This window comes from Dipodomys ordii, unplaced genomic scaffold (genome assembly GCF_000151885.1).
Source record: "Dipodomys ordii isolate 6190 unplaced genomic scaffold, Dord_2.0 Scaffold167, whole genome shotgun sequence".
Lineage (NCBI taxonomy): Eukaryota > Metazoa > Chordata > Mammalia > Rodentia > Heteromyidae > Dipodomys > Dipodomys ordii.
In genome coordinates, this window is record NW_012267383.1 from 1,276,270 (window position 1) to 1,299,380 (window position 23,111).

The following is a 23,111-nucleotide window of genomic DNA, read 5'->3' on the forward strand; positions in this document are numbered from 1 at the left end:
CCCCGCACCGACGTTGTAAAGTTCGTTTTGGACATGACAACTAGTACTTCCCATTGTTGCATCAGGTCCACCTGTATCATTAAACAACTGGTTTTTCCCCATCTCCTCCACAAGTTATAGCCCCTGGTAATTTTTTAAAAAATCCTCCAAATTAAACTAAAACTCTTTTTGAGGGGGTATTGGTACTAAGGTTTGATCTCAGACCTTGGGTACTATTCATGAGCTCTTTTGCTCAAGGCTAGTGCTCTACCACTTGTGTCACAGCTCTACTTCCAATTTCTTGGTGGTTAATTGGAAATAAGAGACTCACAGACTTTCCTGCCTAGGCTGGCTTTGAAACGTGGTCCTCAGTTCTCAGCCTGAGTAGCTAAGATTATAGGCACAAGCCACTAGAACCCAACCTAAAGCAATTTTCTTAAAACAGTTACCATAAAAATCTTTACAGCTGGGTGCTGGTGGCTCACACCTGTAACCCTAGCTACTCAGGAGGCTGAGATCTGAGGATCGCAGTTCAAAGCCAGCCTAGGCAGGAAAGTCTGTGAGACTCTTATCTCCAGTTAACCACCAGAAAACTGCAAGTGGCTCTTTGGCTTAAGTGGAAGAGTGCAAGCCTTGAGCTGAAGAGCTCAGGGACAGTGCCCAGGCTAAGTTCAAGCCCCTGACAGACCAAAAATAACATACATAAGTAAGGAAATGTTCTGTGTTGACAGTATGGACATAATGGTAATACCTATCATGCTATATTATAGTGATAAAGTATAGGCTGGAGTTGAGAGTCAGATATTGGAATTCCTTTGGCTCTGGTTATCTGAGACAAATCAGTTTTTTACTCAGTGACTTCTTAGCTGGGAAAGGAGATAGGTTCAATAAACTGGTTGATAGTTGTGAGAATTACCATCTATTCTCAGCTTTCTGGGGTTCAATTCTGTAACATACGAATTGCTAATATGGGTAGTGGACAGTTGTCAACCTGCATTTGTTTTAACAGCTACTGAAAGCACAGAAAAAGGCCCAGAGAAGGGAACAAATGCTAAAGCTTGAGGCTGAGAAGAAAAAGCTCCGAACTATACTCCAGGTTCAATATGTATTGCAGAACTTGACACAGGAACATGTGCAAAACGACTTCAAAGGGGGCTTGAATGGTGCAGTGTATTTGCCTTCAAAAGAACTTGACTACCTCATTAAGTTTTCAAAACTGACCTGCCCTGAACGAAATGAAAGTCTGAGGTAAGTTCTTGAACTACAACAAAAAGCATTTTAACCTTGTTTTTTAGGGTGTGTGTGTGTGTCAGTGGTTCAAGAACAAAAAGCATTTTAACAAAATGAAAGTCTGAGGTAAGTTCTTGAACTACAACAAAAAGCATTTTAACCTTGTTTTTTAGGGTGTGTGTGTGTGTGTGTGCGTGTGCGTGTGCGTGTGCGTGTGCGTGTGTGTGTGTGTGTGTGTGTGTGTGTCAGTGGTTCAAGACCAAACCAGGCAGAAAGTTCAAGAGAGCCCTTCTGAAAGAAGAGCTAGACCCAGTGTCATCCACTTACTATCCAGACAAGATGAGAAGCCTCACAGAGATCTAGCACTTGGCAAGAATTGAGATTCTGTCAAAAATACCCAGGAAAAAAAACAGGTCTAGAAGTGTGGCTTAACAGTGGAATGTCTGCCTAGCAAGCTCAGGCCCTGAGTTCAAACCCCAGTACTTTGTACAATTAATATACACTAATAAAAATACTTAAAAAAAAACAGGCTGGGAAGATGGCTCAGTGGTAGAGTGCTTGCCTTGCATGTATGAGGTCCTGGGTTTGATTCCTCACTACCACATAAACAGAAAAAGCTGGAAGTGGAGCTGTGGCTAGAGTGGTAGAGTGCTTGCCTTGGGCTGAAGAGCTCGGGCAGTGCCCAGCACCCAGGTCCAGGTCCATTACTGACAAAAATAAAATAAAAAAAATTTTAAAGTTTTTTTTTTGTTGTTGTTGTTGGTGGTGGTGGTGGTGATGATAGTCATGGGGCTTGGGTCCTGGTTGCAGTCCCTGAGCTCTTTTGCTCAAGGTTAGCACTCTACCATTTTAAGTCACGGCACCACTTCCAGTTTTCTGATTGTTAATTGGAGATAAGAGCCTCACAGACTTTTCTGACTGGGCTGGCTTTGAACTGTGATCTTCTGATCTCAGCCTCCTGAGGAGCTAGGATTACAGGTGTGAGCCATGAGCATCCAGCTAATTATTTGTATTTTTATGTATTTTTATTTCTGTTACTTTCTCCTCACTTCAGTAGATTCAGTGATACAGCTGTTGGCAACACATGATTTGAATAATAAGTTGATCTCTTTAAAGTTAAATGCAGCTCTTAATATTTCTATTGCATTTTCTTTCCTTGAGACATATACTTGATAACCAATGATACTATAGTGCAGCTTTGAATTCTTGATTTGTTCTTGATACTTTGATTTGGTGTATGTAATTTTTTTTCCCCATTCCTGGGGCTTGAACTCAGGGCCTGGGTACTGTCCCTGATCTTCTTTAGCTCAAAGCTAGCTCTCTTGAGCCACAATACCACTTGAGCCACTTGAGCCACAACGCCACTTCTAACTTTTCCTGTTTATGTGGTACTGAGGAATTGAACCCAGAGCTTCATGCATGACTAGCAAGCACTCTACCACTAAGCCACATTCCTAGCCCCTGTAATATTTAGTAACTTTAGGGAAAAATTTTTATCCTTGAAATTCTTAAGTGGGCATTTAATCACCTCTCATACATTTCTAGTTTTCTTAAATGGGCATTTAATCACCTCTCATACATTTCTAGTTTTATTTCCAAAGTGTAAAAGGGCAAAATTAATACTTGAATGTATTAACTGATGCTGGATTACATTGTATAAACTGTACTAATCCGTGATACATATGTTCTGCTGCTGCTTTTCTTGGCAGTGTTGAAGACCAGATGGAGCAGTCATCCTTGTGCTTTTGGGACCTTGTGGAAGGTAGTGAGAAAGCAGTGGTAGGAACGACATGTGAGTCTCCTCTATTCTGGACTTTTATAGCAAATACTAAGCTTGATGTCAGGAAGTTTAGTATGATATGGAGGGTCTAAACTGTCAGTGCATCAGAACTTACACATCTGACTGTACCATATGTCTTCAGTAGAAGAATGGTCCCTTTGTTTAGTTGTGTTCAAAGCAGCTGTTGTGTGGTCCTGCACTCTAAAATGGGCCTTCAGGAGAATTTGAAGTGGCAAGTCAGTATGATTTGGAACAAGAGTTAAGTACCACTGATGGCTTCCATACTAGCTTGATCATTTAGGGGTTCAGCTCAGTGTCCTGAATAGTGTAGCACTTGTTCTATTTAAGAACCTTAAATCTATGCATTAATAAGAAGGCTTAACCACCAGAAAACGTGAATGGCTTGATGTTAAGTGATTTGAAGATAACCTGAAGAGACTGAGTCCTTTTAGCTTCTTAAATAGCCATTGGGTAAAATGACCAAGTACAAACGGCCAGAGGTGAAGAATGAAATTGCATGGTTTATGAGATAAAACCTATTAAAACTAATAAACTGTTGTCATTTGATTTCTTCCTGTTTAGAAAATACCCAAGCACATATAACTTTCAAGCTTTCTAAGTTTTACATGTAAATCACAAGTGTACTTATGTTCCCAGTTACTGAGGAAGCAGAAGGATTGCTTGAGATGAGGAGTTTAAGGCTATAAGGAATAGTGTCTCCAAAAAGAAAAGATAAGAAAGAACTCTACCCTTGAGCCACAGCTTCCCTTCTGGATTTTTTTTTTTTCTTTTTTTGGTCCGGTCGTTGGGCCTGAACTCTGGGCCTGAGCGCCGTCCCTCAGCTCTTCAGCTCAAGGCTAGCGCTCTACCACTTAACCAGACCCCCCCCCAAAAAAAAAAAAGTAAATTTTGTCTTTTAAAGAAATAATAGTAAAATTAAGTTATGATGACTGCTTAGTTTGAGAATTATGTTTTTACTGGATATTTAAAATGAAATAGTCTTTAGACCTGTATTTTGTAGTATAGCAACTTTAATAGCAACTTAAGATTTTTCTTGATCATCTAATGGTGATGTGCTAGGAGTGACATCAAGCTTAACTCAAGTAAAATATTTAATTATGGATTTTTAAATTTATTTTTTTTTTGTGCTGGTCCTGGGGCTTGAACTCAGGGCCTAGGCACTGTCCCTGAGCTTTTTTGTTTAAGGCTAGTGCTCTACGACTTGAACCACAGACCCACTACCAGCTTTTTTGGTAGTAGTTAATTGGAAATAAGAGTCTCATAGTCGTTCCTGTTTGGGCTAGCTTTGAACCTGTGATCCTAAGATCTCTGCCTCCTGAGTAGTTAGGATTACAAGCATGAGCCACCAGCATCTGGTTTAAATTATGTAGTTTAAAGATACTTAAGGGGCTGGGAATGTGGCTTAGTGGTAAAGTGCTTGCCTAGCATGCATAAGGCCCTGGGTTTAATTTCTTAGTACCACATAATCATAAAATAAATTTAATAAAAAATGTTTTAAATATACTTAAGGTCCTGGAATGGTGACTCTATGCCTGTAATTCCAGCCACTTGGGAAGTAGAGGTCGGAGTATTAGAGTCTTGCCTACCAAGTTCTTGGCCCTGAGTTCAAACCCCAGTTACTGCCTCAAACAAAGCAAGAAACAACTTAAGAGATTGATTTGAATGGGTTATGTTTGAGGAATTAACTTTTCCTTTACCAAAGCCTTAATTAATAAGGAAGAATAGTAGCTAATTACAATGTTTGAGGGGTAGATGAGAAAAGTGCCTTCTCTCTCTCAGCCCAGGGAACCAGCGTACTCTTCTGTGACACTCTGATTAGGTGCTCTGATATTTGTTTAGTCATTTTCAAATAGTAGAAATGGAGTTTACCTTGCCCATGTAATTGTAACCCCTCTGTACAGTATTTTCATAATAAAAAAGAAAAAGAAATGGAGGCCCAGATAAGCTTAAGTTATTTGCTCAGTTTTGAGATCTTATCTTCTAAAGTTTAAGTTGCTGCAGCATCAAATAAAGATGGACTACCATTAGCTTTTCATGGTACTTACTATTCCAAGTCTCTCCATTGTAAACTATATACTATAATTAGGATAAAATAAGGATAAGGTATACTAAGGATTAAGTATAACTAGCCAGACAAAATAAGGATTTCTAGATCTTAGAATTTTAATAAACTATTTGATTATATGATAACTTTTAATCACTCTTTTCTTAGACAAACATGTGAAAGAGCTACTGTCTCAGTTGCTGAACTCAGGTTATTTTGAAAGCATTCCAGTTCCCCAAAATTCTAAGGAAAAAGAAGTGTCCTTAGAGGAAGATATGCTAATACAGTCAAAAAAGAAAAAACAATTATTGAAGACTGAATCTATCAAAGAGCCAGGTTTGTTGTAATCTCTGAAATTCTTTAGTTGTTACATTTTTAACCTGCTTTAAAAACTTAGCATACAATTAGTTATACAAGGGGGATTTCATGGATTTGCATGCATATGTATAATGTATTCTAATCTATCTGCTTACCCATCACCCTTCTTTACCCCCTCCTCCTTCCTAATACAGTTTCAGAGTGTTGCTTGTTTTATTTTCATGCAGTGTATTTTGACTATTCATCCTCTTTCACCCTCTTTAACACTGCATATTGATTGATTGATTGATTGATGGTTGGTCTTGGAGCCTGAACTCTGGACCTGGGTGCTGTCTCTCAGCTCTTCTGCTCAAGGCTAGCAATCTACCACTTGAGCCACAGTGCCACTTCCTGCTTTTTTCTGCATATGTGGTGCTGAGGAATCGAACTCAGGGCCTCATGCATGCAAGGCAAGCACTCTACCACTGAGCCACCTTCCCAGCCCCAACACTGCATTTTTAAACAGTCATGATTTTAATTTGTTGGATTCTAGATGCATGGAAATTATTACTTGCTGCAAGATAAACCTAGGTTTAGGAGCCACTCTTCTTTTTTTTTTTTGGTTAGAATTCAGAGTGAAGCCTAATAGAAACATTAGGTTATTTTTTTTTCTGAGAAACTACATTAGTCCCAAGTGAGACATTTGCGAAATCTGAATGAACTGTTAAACCTATTGTAAGATAATTCCATTTAAAACTGTAGTTTAGGGGCTGGGAAAGTGGCTCAAGTGGTAGAGCGCTAGCCTTGAGCTGAAGAGCTAACGGACAGCACCCAGGCCCAGAGTTCAGGCCCCACAACCAGCAAAAAAAACCCCTAACATTCCCCCCCCAAAAAAAAACCTGTAGTTTAAATGTAAGGTATGGTAGAATCAAATCCTGTTGTAGGGTGAGAATGTAAGTAACATAAGGTTAGTGTGGTGATGTAGGGGGGAAAAAGTTAGGAAAGGAATTTTCACAATTATCATTTTCTTGGAAAAGAAATACTTTTTTTTTTTTTTTTGCTGATCATGGGGCCTGAACTCTGGGCCTGGGTGCTGTCCCTCAGCTCTTCAGCTCAAGGCTAGCAGCTCTACCACTTGAGCCAAAACATCACTTCCGGCTTTTTCTGTTTATGTGGTGCTGAGGAATTGAACCCAGGGCCTCATGCGTGTAAGGCGATCACTCTACCACTGTGCCACTTTCCCAGCCCGGAAAAGAAATACTTTAAGCAGAATTTTTGCTTTTTATTTATTGGGTTGGATTTACTAAAGAAATAATCTTTCAGGCTGGGAAGGTGGCTCAGTGGTAGAGCGCTTGCCTTGCATGCCTGAGACCCTGGGTTCAATTCCTCAGCACACATAAGCAAAAAGAAAAAAAGCCGGAAGTGGCTCTGTGGCTCAAGTGGTAGAGTGCTATCCTTGAACTGAAGAGCTGAGGGACAGAGCCCAGGCCCAGAGTTCAGGCCCCACGACCGGAACCAAAAAAAAAGAAATAATCTTTCTATAGAGGTAAACAAGGCAGGGCTTCAGGTAAAGTCTGTTCCTCTGTTTACCTTTCTCTTAAGCATTTCCTGATGTTAATCTGGCTTGGTAGAGGCTTTATTTAATTATTTGTTTATTTTAAAATTTTTATTTATTTAGCCTTGAGCTGAAGAGCTGAGGGACAGCACCTAAGCCCAGAGTTCAGGCCCCACGGCTGCCCCCCCCCAAAAAAAAGAGGTTTTAAAAGGCTCTATTTCAAGTTGAGATGACTAGTTATTGTGTCATGAGATCTGAGCTCTAAATTTACTTACTTATTTATTGCTAGTACTGAGCTTTAACTTAGGGCCTGGGCATTGTCACTTAGCTTTTTTGCTCAAGGCCAGTGCTCTACCATTTGAGCCACAGCTCTACTTCCAGGTTGATTGGACATAAGAACCTCAGGGACTTTTCTGTTTTCAAACTGTAATCCTCATATCTCAGCCTCCAGAGTAGTTAGGATTACAAGTGTGAACCATTGGCACTTGGCTAAAATTTCAGTTTTAATAAAGCAATGTTTGTTGGTAGGAGAAAATAATCTTAATTTTTGAACAAGAATAAATTGATTAGCTATGTATGATGGCACAGTCAATGTAATCCCAGCACTCTGGAGGCTGGAGTAGGAGGATCATGTGTTTGGCACAAGTCTGGTCTACAGGAAGACCCTATCTCAGAAGAATAAATTTGTAGCGAGAACTTGACCTTAGTGTTGTTTTTTGTTTTGCATGTATGTATGTTGCTTTTTGGATTTTTTTTTTTATGTGGTAGTACTGGAGTTTGAATTTGGGGCTTTGTGCTTGTTAGGCAGGCCTTCTACCACTTGAGCCACACCCATAACTCACAAGTGTCATACATAAGAGAGACATTTAGTGGCGCTGTGGCTCAAGTGGTAGAGCGTTTACCTTGAGCTGAAGAGCTGAGGGAAGGTGCCCAGGGCCAGAGTTTAAGCCCCATGACTGACAAAAACATAGGAGAAACATTTGATTCAGTGACCCTCAGCCTAGTGCTTTTTCTTTTATTTTGCAGTAAGGGGGATTAAACCAAGGCCTTGTGCATACTGGAGAAGTTCTACTACTGAGCTCCAACCCAGCCCTTTTACATGATTTTGACCAATAGGCAATTGTTAGCAATTGCTCTGCAATAAATGCACTTAATTACATTATCACATCCCCTGAAATGTATTCCTGGAATGAACCCAGTTGTAGTCCATCTAAAAACTTGTAATTAGCCAGTATTATTGAATGTTGTCTTACCTTTCAGAGTGTCTTATGGAACTTCCAGAGCCAGCGATACAACCGCAGGAGGTAAGAGGCTGGGAGGCCATTGGCAGCTGGTATTTTCTCAGACTTGTGTGCAGTGCTGTGGAAGGGAGATGAGGCTCTGGAGCCAGACTGCATGAGCTTGCTTATGTCCTAACATGACTTTGGGCAAGACAGCCCACTGTCTGTTATCTGCATACCTAAAATGAGCATATTAATAATATCTGCTTGATGGGGTTATTATAAAGTTTAAAGCTGTTAACCTAAGTTACTTAGATTTTTGGTCTGACATATAATGACATTGTATTGTTTGTTATATTGTTTTGAAGCCTATGTTAGGATTTAAGGATGTGCAGGATTTTAATCTTTGGAGTTTATTCATACTGGCAGGAGAAGAGTATATTTGCTCTTTTTCTAACTAAATTTGTGGAAGCTGGAAAGAATGGGAGAAATAATTGATATATAACAGAAATAAAGAAAAGGCTCTTATCCTGGCACCAGTGACACACACATTTGCAATCCAAGCTACTCAAAAAGCTGAGAATTAAGAATCACTATTCGAAGCCAGCTGGTTCAGGAAACTTCCTGAAACACTTATCTCCAATTAACTTCCAAAAAGCCAGAAGTAAAGCTGTGACTCAAATAGTAGAATACTCTCCTTGAGTGAAAAAGCTAAACAAGAGTATGAGGCCCTGAGTGCAGGCCTCAATACTGGCACAAAAAAGAAAAGAAAAAGCTCATAATAAAACTAAACAGTATAACTTCCTGAGTTTGAACTGTCCTGTGCTGTAATTTGTGAGGGAGTTAAGTAGGTGAAAGGTCCTATGGCTGGCAAAGGCAAAATAGTCCGGGTAAATTACAGGTCTAAATCAAACAGTTGTGGTACCATACTGTGCAGTTAGTAGTAGTAAGTTAAACCATAAATTGCTGCTTTTGAAGTGTCAAAATTTTATTTCTGTGAATTGAGAGGAAAAGAAAGGGACAAGAAGTCAGTGAGTATTTTCAATTAGATAAAGACAAAAGCTTCATGTCTGCATAGTAGCTCAGGCCAATGGATACATTAATATGAATAGACTGAACATATAAGGTCTATAAATCCTATGACTCAAGTAATTATTTTTCTGGTTAAGTTTTTGAACAGACGCTACATGACAGAAATAGATTATTTGAACAAACATGATGAGGAGCGATCTTGGGAAGCAGATTTTGCTAAGAAACCAAATCTCCCTAAATGTTGGGATATGCTTAGTCAACCAGATGTTCAAGAGAAGACACAGGAATCCTTAAAGTCCTGGGAGCCTCCTGCAAAGCACCAGGGTTCCTTAGAACAGAGGAAACAAGAGATTCCCAAGCTCAGGTCGGCTGTGCAGGAAGGACAGAAGCAGCAGCAGGAGATCTCCAAGCCCAAGCCACCTCCCAGCCAGTGGAAGCAAGAAACCCCAAACTCTGAAACAGGACGCCCTGAAGAGGAGCAGAAGAGGCTGGAGACACCAAAGCCTTGGGCCATTCCATTGCAGAAAGAACAAGAGCCAAAGAAACAGACTCCAAAGTCCTGGACATCCTCCCTGCAGAGTGAACAGAATGTCAGCAAGTCGTGGGCTACTCCCAAAGGCAAAGAGCAGGACTCAAAACAGCCAGGGACTCCCAAATCCTGGGAAGACAGTGTTGAGAGTCAAAAACACACTGGAACACCACAGTCACCGCATTCTCCACAGCCTTGGGGTGCAGCCAATGCAGGCCTACCAAATGATCAGCTCCTGCCCGGGAAGATGAATACAGAACCCAAAGATGTGAGTAGATTCAAATGTCTGCTGTCAGTATAGGCCTACTAGGAGTTAATAGTAACTTTCTAGTTCTCTTTTCATATCCACAATAAGACCTATATAAAATTAATGTAATATACTTAACTCTTAGGGTTAGATTTATTGTTTTCCATAGAACACTGGAAGTTTCAGTGCAATGTATCTTTAGTCTACCTTGATGAAATGTCTACAATTATAAAAGTTTTGTTTATTTATTTATGTATTTACTTTTTTTTTTTGGGTCCGGTCATGGGGCCTAAACTCTGGGCGTGGGAGCTGTCCCTCAGCTCTTCAGCTCAAGGCTAGCGCTCTACCACTTGAGCCACAGCGCCACTTCTGGCTTTTTTCTTTTTTCTTATGTGGTGCTGAGGAATCGAACACAGGGCCTCATGCATGCAAGGCAAGTGCTCTATCACTGAGCCACCTTCCCAGCCCCTATTTTTATTTTTATTGTAGTGCTTGAACTCAGGGCCTGGGCTCTCTCACTTAAGGCTCGTGCTTTACCACTTTGAGCCACAGCTCCATTTACAGTTTTCAGGTGGTTAATGAGAGATGAGTCTCATAAACTTCCTGACAGAACTGGCTTTGAACTGTGGTCCTCAGATCTCAAGTTTCTGAGTAGCTAGGATTATAGGCATAAGCTATCATTGCCCAGCTCACTTAGATATTTTGCTCAAGGCTGGCACTCTACCACTTGAGTCACAGTTCTACTTCCAGATTTTTGCCTTTTAATTGGAAATAAGAGTCTCCTAGACTTTCCTCCCAGGGCTGGCATTGAACCATGATCCTCAGATCTCAGTCTTTTGAGTATGTAGGATTACAGGCTTGAGCCACCAGCACCTGGCAGCTTTCTTTCTCCTTCCCCTTTCCCTTTTTCTCTTCCTTTCTCTTCTCCTTCCCTGTGTGTGTGTCAGTTCTAGTCCTGGGCCTTGAAGCTAGTCCTGGGCCTTGAATTCAGGGCCTGAGCACTGTCCCTGAGTTTTTGCACTCAAGGCTAATGCTCTGTCAATTGACCCACAGATCTACTTCTGATATTTTGGTGGTTAATTGGAGATGAGTCTCACACCACTTTGCTTCACAGGCTGGCTTCAATTTGCCATTCTCAGAGTTCAGCCTCCTCGGTAGTTAGGAATTCGGGCATGAGCCACTGGCAACCAGTTCCTGAGTTATATTTCTGTGCCATATTAGCCAGTGGATTTCTAAGTCTTTTGTCTTCTACCAATGAGAGGAATCATTTTGCTTGGGGAAAGCAAAGCATTATGTTTTATAACTAAACTACCTTTAGCTCATTTTTGCCTTGAAGAAAGAAAAATTCCTATGAAAAATGTTCTATGAATTTTTGTTTTGCCAGTTCTGGGGCTTGAATTCGGGGCCTGGGCGCTGTCCCTGAGCTTCTATTGCTCAAGGCTATAACTCTACCACTTGAGCCACAGTGTTACTTCTGACTTTCTCTGTTTATGTGGTGCTGAGGAATTGAACCCAGAACTTCATGCATGCTAGGCAAGCACTCTACCACTAAGCCACATTCCCAGCCCATGAATTTTTTTTTTTTTTGTTGGTCGTGGGGCTTGAACTCTGGGCCTGGGAGCTGTCCCTCAGCTCTTCAGCTCAAGGCGAGCGCTCTACCACTTGAGCTACAGTGCCACTTCTGGTTTTCTGGTGGTTTATTGGAGATAGAGTCTCAGGTCTCTCCTGCCCGGGCTGGCTTTGAACTGCGATCCTCAGATCTCAGCCTCCTGAGTAGCTAGGATTACAGGCGTGAGCCACCAGCGCCCGGCTCCAGCCCATGAATTTTTTTAAGACACTTGTCTTGCTGTATAGTCCAGGCTGGCCTCAACTTTGTGAACTTAGGATCCTTCTGCCTCACTCCCCTGAATGGTAGGATTCCAAGCAATGTATTCTTCTCTTTTTGGTTCACCCTTACCTCTCTTTTTCTTCAAGTCCTAATATTAATTTATCTTCTATACCCTTTAGAAGATTGATAGTCACATTTAACTCATTAAATACCATTGCAATAGTAATTGTAGAGTGATAACTTTTGACAAACGTATTGAAAAACCCAGTTTAATACCTCAAGAAAACTGTTCGAAAACTCCTTTACCATTCTAGAATATTGATGACATTCTATGTATTGGGTGGGATTTAAATTAGGGGTGCTTAGTTGGAAAGGTTGAAATTCATATTTAATTCACCTTTATGGCAAAGAGAGCATTATAATTTGTCATAGGTGTGTGTGTGTGTGTGTGTGTGTGTGTGTGTGTGTGTCTCAGAGGACAGAGTTACTAATGCAGTTTTTGTATGCCTTTGCAGTCTCCCTTTGCCTAGAATATGATTATAATCTAGGACACAATAGAGTTCAAATCCAAAAGACTTAACCACTACAGGTAGTACTTTTCTCCCCAGAGAGGCCATCTTACAGGCCCAGATGTTTATCTGGCACTTGTGAAGAGATACTGATGAAGACAGGCATGCTGATGGCTCTGAGAAGTGATTGTAAATCGTAGTATTGTAGGTTTTTAAATTAGAGATATACAACAACTTTTAGCATGAGAGCTAAGCACTTTATAAATGTAATAGCCCCCAAGAGTGTAATTTTTAACAAAATGTAATAATTTATCTTCTTAATTCAAAGCATGTGTATGTTTTGTCTTATGTGTCTGTGTATACTTATATATACATACATCTTAATGTTTTTGAATTATGTACATCTTAAAGATGGGATGTATGTTTAATGTAATGGTATTTTTGCCTTGGGGAAAATCAAGATGATTGGTGCATCTTATCATAGAGAAAATATGGTAACCAATATCAGTAATAAAAATACTATTAAAATGTTTCTTTGTTTTCTTTTTCTTTCTTTTTGATGTTGGTTCTGAGGCTTGAACTCAGGGCCTGGCACTGTCCCTGAGCTTTTTTGCTCAAGGATAGAACTCTACCATTTGAGCTATACATCCATGTCCAGCTTTTTTGAATGTTCATTGGAGATGAGAGTCTCATGGGTTTTCCTTCCCTGACTGGCTTTGAACTATAGTCCTCAGGTCTCAGCCTCCTGGCACTTGGCTTTTTTACTAATTTTTGTGGGGTTTTTTGTCTGTTGTGGGGCTTGAACTCTGGGCCTGGGTGCTGTCCCTCAGCCCTTAGGCACAAGGCTAGTGCTCTACCACTTGAGCCACAGTGCCACTTCTAGTTTTCTAAGTGGTTAATTGGAGATAAGTCCAAGGACTTTCCTGCCCGGTCTGGCTTTGAACCACAATCCTCAGGTCTCAGCCTCCTGAGTAGCATGAGCTACTGGTGTCCGGCTTTTTGTGCTTATTTTAAAAATAGCATACAATAATAATTCAAGGGAGTTTTATGAAAACACTCTTTTAACAAGGGAGTTCTATTTTGAACATCTTTCTTTTAGAAAAAGAATATTTTAATTTTAGGAAGATTTGTTTTACATTAAAAAAAGCTACTCTGAACAGGAAAAACTGAAATTATTTAAAAATGCTTTTTTTTCCCCCCCTCAGCACTAGGGTTTTAATTCAGAACCTTGTGCTTGCCCAGCAGGCATTCTACTGGTTGAGCCATGACTCTTGCTCTCTCTTTTTTTTTTTCCATTTTTTTTTAAAGGGTCTTGACTTTTTGCCTGAGTTGGTCTGGTCTGTGGTCCTCCTATTCCTGCTTTTCACATAGCTGAAGTGAAGGTGTATGCTATTATTTGCAGTTTTTTATTGGTTGAGAAGTAGTCTGGCAAACTTGCTTTGGCTGGCTTTAAAACCTAGATCCTCCTGATCTCAGATGCCTCCCTGAGTAACAAGGATAAAGGGTGTGAGGCACAGCCAGCAAGAAATGCCTTTATGTGGAAACTCTTTACCTGTGATAGTTGTAGCAAATGATCCTTGCTGTTTTAGTGTCATTAAGATGTGATGGTAACCTAAGATTCCTGACGTAGGCTGTTGACTTTGAATTTCACTCTTACACATGGTGGGTTTGTCTTGTAGGTGCCTAAGCCAGTGCCTCAGCCTGTAGGTTCTTCCTCTGCCCTTCCAAAGGATCCAATACTGAGGAAAGAAAAACTGCAGGATCTGATGACCCAGATTCAAGGAACTTGTAACTTTATGCAAGTATGAGCTGTTTTTAAAGAGATTCTTAAGTGATATTCATGGAGCTACTAACTTCTAACTGAAGCAAGCAGTACAGTGAAATTGTTAAGCACATGGATTCCACTGTCCAAATGAGCAAGAGTCCTGGTTCTGCTGGCCCCTAGCTCCCAGAGCAAGTAACTTACCCTGTGCCTCAGTTTTTTATTTGAAAAATTAAGATAATAGTCACTACTTTCTGAGTGTCATGAGTAAAGATGCGAAGTAAACATGGAAAGTGCTTCAAGCATGATTCCTGCCATAGGTCATCAGTAGTTGTACAGAGCTTTTGAGAACCTGCTCCTGTCTTGTCTTCCATGCATTGAAGACTGGAATACATCCAGGGATGTAACATGCATCCAGACATAGCAGGTTGTAAGCTTGCACAAAATCAATAGTTAAATGCTGAAATAGTGTGAACGTACGTTTAAACTGTGTCATACAGACTCTTAACAGAATTACAGAATAGTGTGATATTTATGAAGGGCTGAAATAGTCAAAGAATATATTTTTAAGGGAATAACAAATTTTTGCTTTTGATTTAGGACTGGAATTAAATTCTATTCCTGTCACTTGCCAGCTATATTCAAGATGAGTTATTTAACTCCCAACCTTGTTTATTTGCAAACACATTATATATTTCTTAAAGAACTAAAATGCTCACTATAAGTATATAACATAAGTAAGTGAAATATGGAAGGTTTCTCTGAAAGAAGCAAGATGTACAGACAGGAGAAGAGAATGCTTTCTCATTATAAAAATGTTTAACAGCACAATCCAGTGAATGGTTGAGATAGATAATTGGGTGTAGTAGAAATCAAAGTTCAGACTAGACTAGGATTAATGCTTTTATGCTTAAGACCTCAGATCAGGAATGACTTTCCAAAGTTAGGCCTTCAGATTGCTATTATGGTTTTAATTCAACCTTAAGGTATGACAGTTACTTTAAAGTTTTTGTGCTGATACTAGGGTTTGAACTATGCTGGCTTTGTGCTGGCTCTGCTTGTTTGTTCCCGACTGGCACTCTACACTTGAACAGCTTTTTTTTTTTTTTTGGTTGGTTGTGGGGCTTGAACTCTGGATATTGGCACTGTCCCTCAGCAATTGAGCTCAAAGTGAGCGCTCTACCACTTGACCCACAGTGCCACTTCCCATTTTTCTGGTGGTTAATTGGAGACAAGAGTCTTAATGGACTTTCTTGCCTGGTCTGGCTTTTAACTTCAGTCCTCAGATTTCAGCCTCCTGAGTAGCTATCAGCACCTGACTTGTACAGCTTTTTGCTGGTTATTTTGCAGATGAAATAGATTTTGCTGCCAGGCTGGCTTCTTCTGAATCTCAGCCTCTTAAGTAGCTGGGATTACAGGCCTGAGCCACCAGTATCCAGCTTAGAGTTTAATTTTGACTCTTAAGTAAGTTAATATCTTGAGTAAAGTAACATCTTGAGATAGTTAATAGCTACTTACCTACACTTTAGCCAGATACTTCCAACTAATAACCTAAGAGTAATTCCATGAATAACAATGATAATAGCTTTTAAACCGAGTAGTTTTTGTTCATCCTCACAATTTAAAATCTTGTGACTAGGAGTCTGTTCTGGACTTTGACAAACCGTCAAGTGCAATTCCATCCCAGCCGCCATCAGCTCCGCCAGGTAGCCCATTAGGTATGTAATCATTGGAGACATAGAACAAACAGCTTTAGAGCTTGTAGTTGTTCTTTCTTTTGTTCTGGTCCTGGGGCTTGAAGTCAGGGCCTGGGATCTGTCTCTGAGCTTTTTTGCTCAAGGGTAGTACTCTATTACTTGAGCCATAGCTCCACTTCCATAGCTAACAGTTGTTTCCTTTACAAATCATTCACTGTAGATAGCTTGAACTAGTAGCCTCTGTATTAACTTATTCATTGTGCCTGTCTCTCTGCCATCACTAGGTAAGTTGCCATTAGGCAGTAATGGCTTAAACTGACCTTTTTGCATTTATTGGAGCAAATCTGTAAATAAAAATGCCCATAGCTGTTTCTGCAGTTAAAAAAAAATGCCCTTGCAGTGATTTCTGACTAGAACTTTTTTTGACTCTCTTGGTTTCTAAATCTAGTATGAAGGCTTGTGGATCCTCACTGTGAGTAAGATTACCTCAAAGCAGAGATTAATATAGTCACTGATGATGCAGCATGGATGGGAATCTAGTGGGGTGCTTCACAGCCTAGGCTTTCTGCACATGCCAGCTTTTCTTAGGCAAGTGGGGCTTGAACCATAGCCATAGTCCAGCTGTGTGGGCAGTCAGCACCAACACAAGACTGGTGCAGTAATTATTCCTAGAGATTATGTAACAGAAGTGATGGATGTTGAAAGAAACAGAACTGAAAACTATGTGGTTAATTGCAAAGCCTGTTAATAAACATAGTCAGAGAGAAAGAAACCCTAGATGACCCAGCTAAGACTTAATTGTGAAACTTATTAGTTAATAACTACTCCTGGCACCTCAGATTTTCTCTCTCAGTTTTACCAGTGTTACCAGTTTTATTTATTTATGTTGGTTGTAGGGCTTGAATGCTGGGCTTTGGTGCTGTCCCTGAGCTCTTCAGCTCAAGGCGAGCACTCTACCACTTGAACCACAGCGCTACTTCTGGTTTTCTGGTGGTTAATTGGAGATAAGAGTCTCATGGACTTTCCTGTCTGGTCTGGCTTCGAACTGTGATCCTCAGATCTGAGCCTCCTGTGTAGCTAGGATTACAGACCTGAGCCACGAGTACCCAGCACGTTATATTTAAAAGGCAGTTTTGTTTTGTTTTGTTTTTCTTTTGGAAGCCTTTCACCCATGTCACATTAAAACATCACACCTATCACAGGTAGACTTGGTCTTTCCCACTCCTGTACCATCTGCACAAATGAAGAATTCTTGGGCTCTCATAGAAAGTATATGGTGGGGCTTATGACCTAGTTCTTCGCACAGTGCTTCCTTTGACAATGTAAACTTCACTTTCTTCCCATTAATGTCCATTGACTTTTCTCCCTTGGTTATTTCATCCTACAGTATCTACAGAACAAAATGTGTCCAGTCCAAATGACTTTCTTCAAGAGCCATTAAAGGTAACTTCTCTGGATTGCCTTTCATTTACTCTTTGCTATCCATGGAGGGACTCTTGCTTTGGCAAGAATGAACTTGACTTTTTGGTTCTAATATATCTAATTGACTTGGTAAAAGTGTTCTAAGAATATCTGGTATTTCAGGAAGTGGAGCTGTGGCTCAAAGTGATAGAGTTCTAACCTTGAGCAAAAGAGCTAAGGACCTGGGCACTGTCCCTGAGCTTCTTTTGCTCAAGGCTAGCACTCTGCCATCTGAGCCACAGCTCCACTTCTGTTTTTTTTTCTGTTTATGTGGTGCTGTGGAATTGAACCCAGGGCTTCTTGCATGCTCGGCAAGTATTCTACCACCAAGCCACATTCCCAGTCCAAAAAAAAATTTTTTTTTTTTGGTCCGGTCGTGGGGCCTGAACTCTGGGCCTGGGCGCTGTCCCTCAGCTCAAGGCTAGCGCTCTACCACTTGAGCCACAGCGCCACTTCTGGCTTTTTTCTTTTTGCTTATGTGGTGCTGAGGAATCGAACCCAGGGCCTCAAGCATGCAAGGCAAGCGCTCTACCACTGAGCCACCTTCCCAGCCCCCCAAAAATTTTTTTAATAGAAAAGAATAGTGTTTCAAATTAAAAACAAGTGGCCCTAAAAATGTTATATGATGACTTCTGTTGCAAAAATTGGTTATAAAAGGAAAGGTTATCTAAATTAGTAAGGAAAGAGCAACCCTGAAGAATAGGTGCCTTGTCTAAAATATTGTTGTTGTGCTAGAAAGTCACCTAGTCTATTAGCACAGGAAAGGGTCTGAAAAAAGAAACTAATTCTATAGTCTATAGTTAACTAGTTCCTCCCTCATCCTCATAAGAATTAACAATCTGAGAAACTATGCTTTACAGAGTGTGCTTAGAAACCCAAAGGGGGGCTGGGAAGGTGGCTCAGTAGTAGAGAGCTTGCCTTGCATGCCTGACGCCCTGGGTTCGATTCCTCAGCACCACATAAACAAAAAGAAAAAAGCTGGAAGTGGCACTATGGCTCAAGTGGTAGAGCACTAGCCTTGAGCTGAAGAACTGAGGGACAGCGCCCAGGCCCAGAGTTCAGGCACCATGACCGGACCCCCCCCGCACAAAAAAAAAGAAACCCAATGGGACAGCCTGGCACCAATGGCTCATACCTGTCATCCTAGCTACTCGGGAGGCTGAGATTTGAGGATTGTGGTTCAGAGTCAGCTTGGGTAGGAAAGTCCAGGAGACATTTATCTCCAATTAACCACCAAACTAGAAGTGGTACTTTGGCTCAAAATGGTACAGTGTTAGCCTTGAGCGAAAAAGCTCAGGGATAGCACCTAGGCCTGAGTTCAAGCCCCAGGACTGGCAAAACAAAACAAAACCCACCAAAGGGACCCAATTATTGAGATCTCTGACTGCCACATCACATGCCCTAGGTTCCCTGGCCTTCTGGTCATTACTGTGTGTGTGTGTGTGTGTGTGTGTGTGTGTGTGTGTGTGTGTTGGGCCTGGGGGCCTTATGGTCATTACTGTGTGTGTGTCGGGCCTGGGGGCCTTATGGTCATTACTGTGTGTGTGTGTGTGTGTGTGTGTGTTGGGCCTGGGGGCCTTATGGTCATTACTGTGTGTGTGTGTGTGTGTGTGTGTGTGTTGGGCCTGGGGGCCTTATGGTCATTACTGTGTGTGTGTGTGTGTGTGTGTGTGTGTGTGTGTGTGTGTTGGGCCTGGGGGCCTTCTGGTCATTAGTGTGTGTGTGTGTGTGTGTTGGGCCTGGGGGCCTTATGGTCATTACTGTGTGTGTGTGTGTTGGGCCTGGGGGCCTTATGGTCATTACTGTGTGTGTGTGTGTGTGTGTGTCGGGCCTGGGGGCCTTCTGGTCATTACTGTGTGTGTGTGTGTCGGGTCTGGATGTTGTCCTTGAGCTGTGGTTCAAGTGGCAGAGTGCCACCCTTGAGCACAAACGGGACAGCTACCAGGGCCTGAGTTCAAGCCTAGAACTGGCACAAAAAAATAAAAATAAAGAAAACATGCCTTTTACAATGTATAACTTCCTGTGTATAGGCCACTTCTCCAGTTACCTGTGGTTCAGATGCTTGCTTGTTGATGACTAATCAGGCTTCATCAGGATCTGAAGCAGATTTTATGACCTCACAGACTGCTAAGGTACTTAAATACCAATTGTCTTCATTTTTTTTTTTATTATTGTGAAAATACCATACAGAGGGGTTACAATTACATGGGCAAGCAATTGTCTTCATTTCTTTCCTATCTAAAAGAATCAATAAGGTGCTGGTGACTAATGCCTGTAATCAGGAGGCTGAGATCTGAGGATCACAGTTTGAAACCAGCTGTGGCAGGAAAGCCTGTGAGACTTTTATCTCCAATTAACCAGAAAACCTAATATGGCTTGGTAGGTTACAGTGCTAAGTCTTGATTGCAAAAGTTCAGGAACAGCTCCCAGACCCTAAGTTCAAGCCCCATGACCAACCCTCTCTCTTCCCCCCCAAAATAAAGTAGAACTGTCTTATGAATTATAGGCATGATAAGTTGAATGATGTAGTATTTGTATTGATTATATATTACTTTCTATATATATTGGTCTTCCAAGACTTATACAGGGTACTTTATCGTGGCTGTGCCATATAAGTAGATTTATATTTACTTACTACCTTCACATATGTAATATATGTTGATTTTTAAAAGGAAAAAGTGCAAAATTGTAGGTAAGACTAAGTCAAGTTTTCTCATTGTACAATACTGAAGGAATACTTAAGAGAAAAATCTCTTAGAAATATAACTGATGTCTTAACTTTTATAGTATTAATATTAATTCAGTTAGAATTAGTCTCTGTTAAGTCTTTTCAAAAAGCACTTTGGCAGTTATTAGTCATGCTTTTAGTTCTGTGTGTGTGTGCATGCACATGTGTATTCTGGAACTTGAACTCATATCCTGGGCTCTGTCCCTGAGCTTTTTTTGTTCAAGGCTATAGCTCTTCCACTTGAGCCACAACTCTAGTTTTTGGTGGTTAATTGGAGATAAGAATCTCATGGACTGGGGCTGGGAAGGTGGCTCAGTGGTAGAGCACTTGCCTTGCATGCCTGAGGCCCTGGGTTCGATTCCTCAGCACCACATAAGCAAAAAGAAAAAAGCCAGAAGTGGCGCTGTGGCTCAATTGGTAGAGTGTTAGCCTTGAGCTGAAGAGCTGAGGGACAGCGCCCAGGCCCAGAGTTCAGGCCTTACGACCTGACCCAAAAAAAAAAAAAAAAAATCTCATGGACTTTCCTGCCCAGGCTAACTTTGCTGTGATCCTCAGATCTCAGCCTCCTGAGTAGTTACGATTTTAGGCATAAGCCACAGGTGCTCAGAGCTGTTTTTGTAGTTTTTGCCATTTGAGCAAAGTCTTGAGAATTTTGGAGGACAATTTAGCAAGAATTAGGTTTTGCTTTGGGATGAACTATTGTATATGAATATGTATTCATTTCTAGACTATAAGAAAGCATAGAGCTGGGAAGGTGGCTCAGTGGTAGAGCACTTGCCTTGCATGCTCGAGGCCCTGGGTTCGATTCCTCAGCACCACATAAGAAAAAAGCCGGAAGTGGCGCTATGGCTCAAGTGGTGGAGCACGAGCCTTGAGCTGAAGAGCTGAGGGACAGTGCCTGCCTAGGCCCAGAGTTCAGGCCCCACAACCGGACCCCCCAAAAAAAAAAAAAGTAGGGGCTGGGAAAGTGGCTCAGTGGAAGAGTGCTTGCCTTGCATACATGAGGCCCTGGGTTCGATTCCTCAGCACCACATAAGCAGAAAAAAGCCAGAAGTGGCACTGTAGCTCAAGTGGTAGATTGCTAGCCTTGAGCTGAAGAGCTGAGGGACAGTGCCTAGGCCTGGAGTTCAGGCCCCACGACCGGACCCCCCCACCAAAAAAAAAAAAAAAGAGAAAGCATAAATAATAATTTGCTTTTATGGTGCTAACTTGGTCAAAATTGAGGCAGCCCTTTTTTAACTTAATAATTCTTTCAATGTATTTATTTTATGATCAGAGGCACGTGGACATCTTTTTGTTCCTCTCCTACAAACCTGGTTCTTCTAAAGAAAAGGAGGAAGTGATTGTTGGTTAGTGACTCACAGTTATCTGCTTCATAATCTGATTAGGATTGGATTTTGATATCTTTTTAAGATTTTGATGCCTGTAAGTCAACAACTAGATTTTTTTTTTTTTGATTACTCAGATCAGGATTGGTTTTCTTCTGGCAGCTGAATTAAAAATCCACTAGGATGTCTTTAAACAGTAACACTTAGGATTCTAACCCCAGGTATTTCCTAGGTCAAATTGTGTTGGATAAAGTTTTAATGCTATTCGATTCTTTATTCAAAAATAGGATTTCACAATTTGAAAGATCTAGGTGCTTGTAAAAAGTTGAGCCCCTCATTTGTTAGACTGATTATTAGGGAGACTCTTTGGCTCAGTCAGCAAGCCGTGCAAAGCAAATACTAGTGTGCCTCCTCAGCAACTGAGATTTGAAATTGCAAGCAAAAGCTATTGTCTTGCATTCCTGCATTCAAATGCCAGCCTAAAGAATTGCTGACTTTTGTGAGTTTGGGGTTGAGTGTAAGTTCATTGCTTGTTATATGGCAGGTAATTGGCTGATGGTGCATTTCTCCTCTCCAGGCTGCAGTTCCCCCAAGCAAGCCTCCATCTTGCCTGGTGTCTCCCAACCCTCCTGTGTCAAAGGGCACTGAACAGGGCTTCCAGTCACCTCCAGCAAGTAGTTCACTAGCCATGAACACAGCGCCCTTTCAAGCCATGCAGACAGTGAGTATGAATCTAAGATGAGGACTGCAGTCCAGTGTTCCATTGAAGACTCATTGTTTCTCTTACGTCTGTTGGCTTTATATGAAAAATCTGCCATTTGTACCACTCTTATTTGAGCCAGTAGTATTTACAGATTTTATCCAATGGAAATACTGTTGGTGATAGAGGAATATTAAATCCATAACCTGTTGACTTTTCAGTAAGTGTATCCAAACATTGTTTCCTTTCTGACAATTAGCAGGCAGACATGGTAAACCATCAAAATGTGTGGGTGATTTAATACCCAGCACATTCACACCAGAAAGAAAAATGAAAACTAGCATAATACATGGGTGAGAAACATTATTTTCTGGCATCAACTTAACAGTAGTGATGACAACTAATAGTGTGACAGTGATGGGGAACCTGGAATAAGGACAGGTACTTGGGTGTTTGTCATCGTAGAATCTTTCTGTAACTTCACCTTGATCTTGCTGGTTCTGAGGGTCTTTGTTTAATGTTTAATTTTTTGTAGTGTTTTAAATGACTAAGTATTTCTCTACAAACTGTAGTTAAAACTGGATTTATATTTTATCTAAACACAAGAGTACCATAAAATAGTTCTTCCCAAAGGAAAACCCCTTAGTGAGCTATTAAGTTCTTTTCTTTACAGGGCCTTGTGTTCCTCTCCAGCTTATTTGCAGTGAGGCCATGGAGTAGCAGTGGGAACAGACACAGTGCTGGGAGATAGGCTGGGGGACTTCTCAGTGCATGGTCAGTTACTTGGCTTGCTTTCCTTCTTTTCCTGCACAGGGCCACTTTGGATTTACCTTTTCTTTTCTTTTTGCCAGTCCTGGGGCTTGAATTTTGGGCCTAACAGCTGTCCCTGAGATTCTTTTGTTTAAGCCTAGCACTTTGCCACTTCAGTCACAATGCTACTTTCTGAGTCATTTATTGGAGATAAGAAGTCTCATGGACTTTCCTGTCTGGACTGATTTTGAACCATGAACCTCAGATCTCAGCCTCATGGGTAGCTAGGATTATAGGCATGTCACTGGCATCCAGCAACTGGTTTTTTGCCGGTCGTGGGGCCTGAACTCTGGGCCTGGGCGCTGTCCCTCAGCTCTTCAGCTCAAGGCAAGCACTCTACCACTTGAGCCACAG

General features: G+C 41.1%; 1 protein-coding gene across 1 annotated transcript in view; it reads left to right on the top strand.

The window, feature by feature from the left end:
* The window catches only part of Caprin2 (caprin family member 2), a 62,521-nt gene that overhangs the window by 25,245 nt on the left and 14,165 nt on the right, over window positions 1–23,111 (top strand). The window contains exons 4-13 of the mRNA XM_013033415.1: window positions 989–1,227; window positions 2,919–3,001; window positions 5,223–5,390; window positions 8,167–8,210; window positions 9,296–9,955; window positions 13,951–14,073; window positions 15,673–15,751; window positions 17,118–17,173; window positions 19,222–19,323; window positions 21,825–21,968. Coding sequence (XP_012888869.1) covers window positions 989–1,227; window positions 2,919–3,001; window positions 5,223–5,390; window positions 8,167–8,210; window positions 9,296–9,955; window positions 13,951–14,073; window positions 15,673–15,751; window positions 17,118–17,173; window positions 19,222–19,323; window positions 21,825–21,968 — 1,698 coding nt within the window. The remainder of the gene's footprint in view (window positions 1–988; window positions 1,228–2,918; window positions 3,002–5,222; window positions 5,391–8,166; window positions 8,211–9,295; window positions 9,956–13,950; window positions 14,074–15,672; window positions 15,752–17,117; window positions 17,174–19,221; window positions 19,324–21,824; window positions 21,969–23,111) is intronic.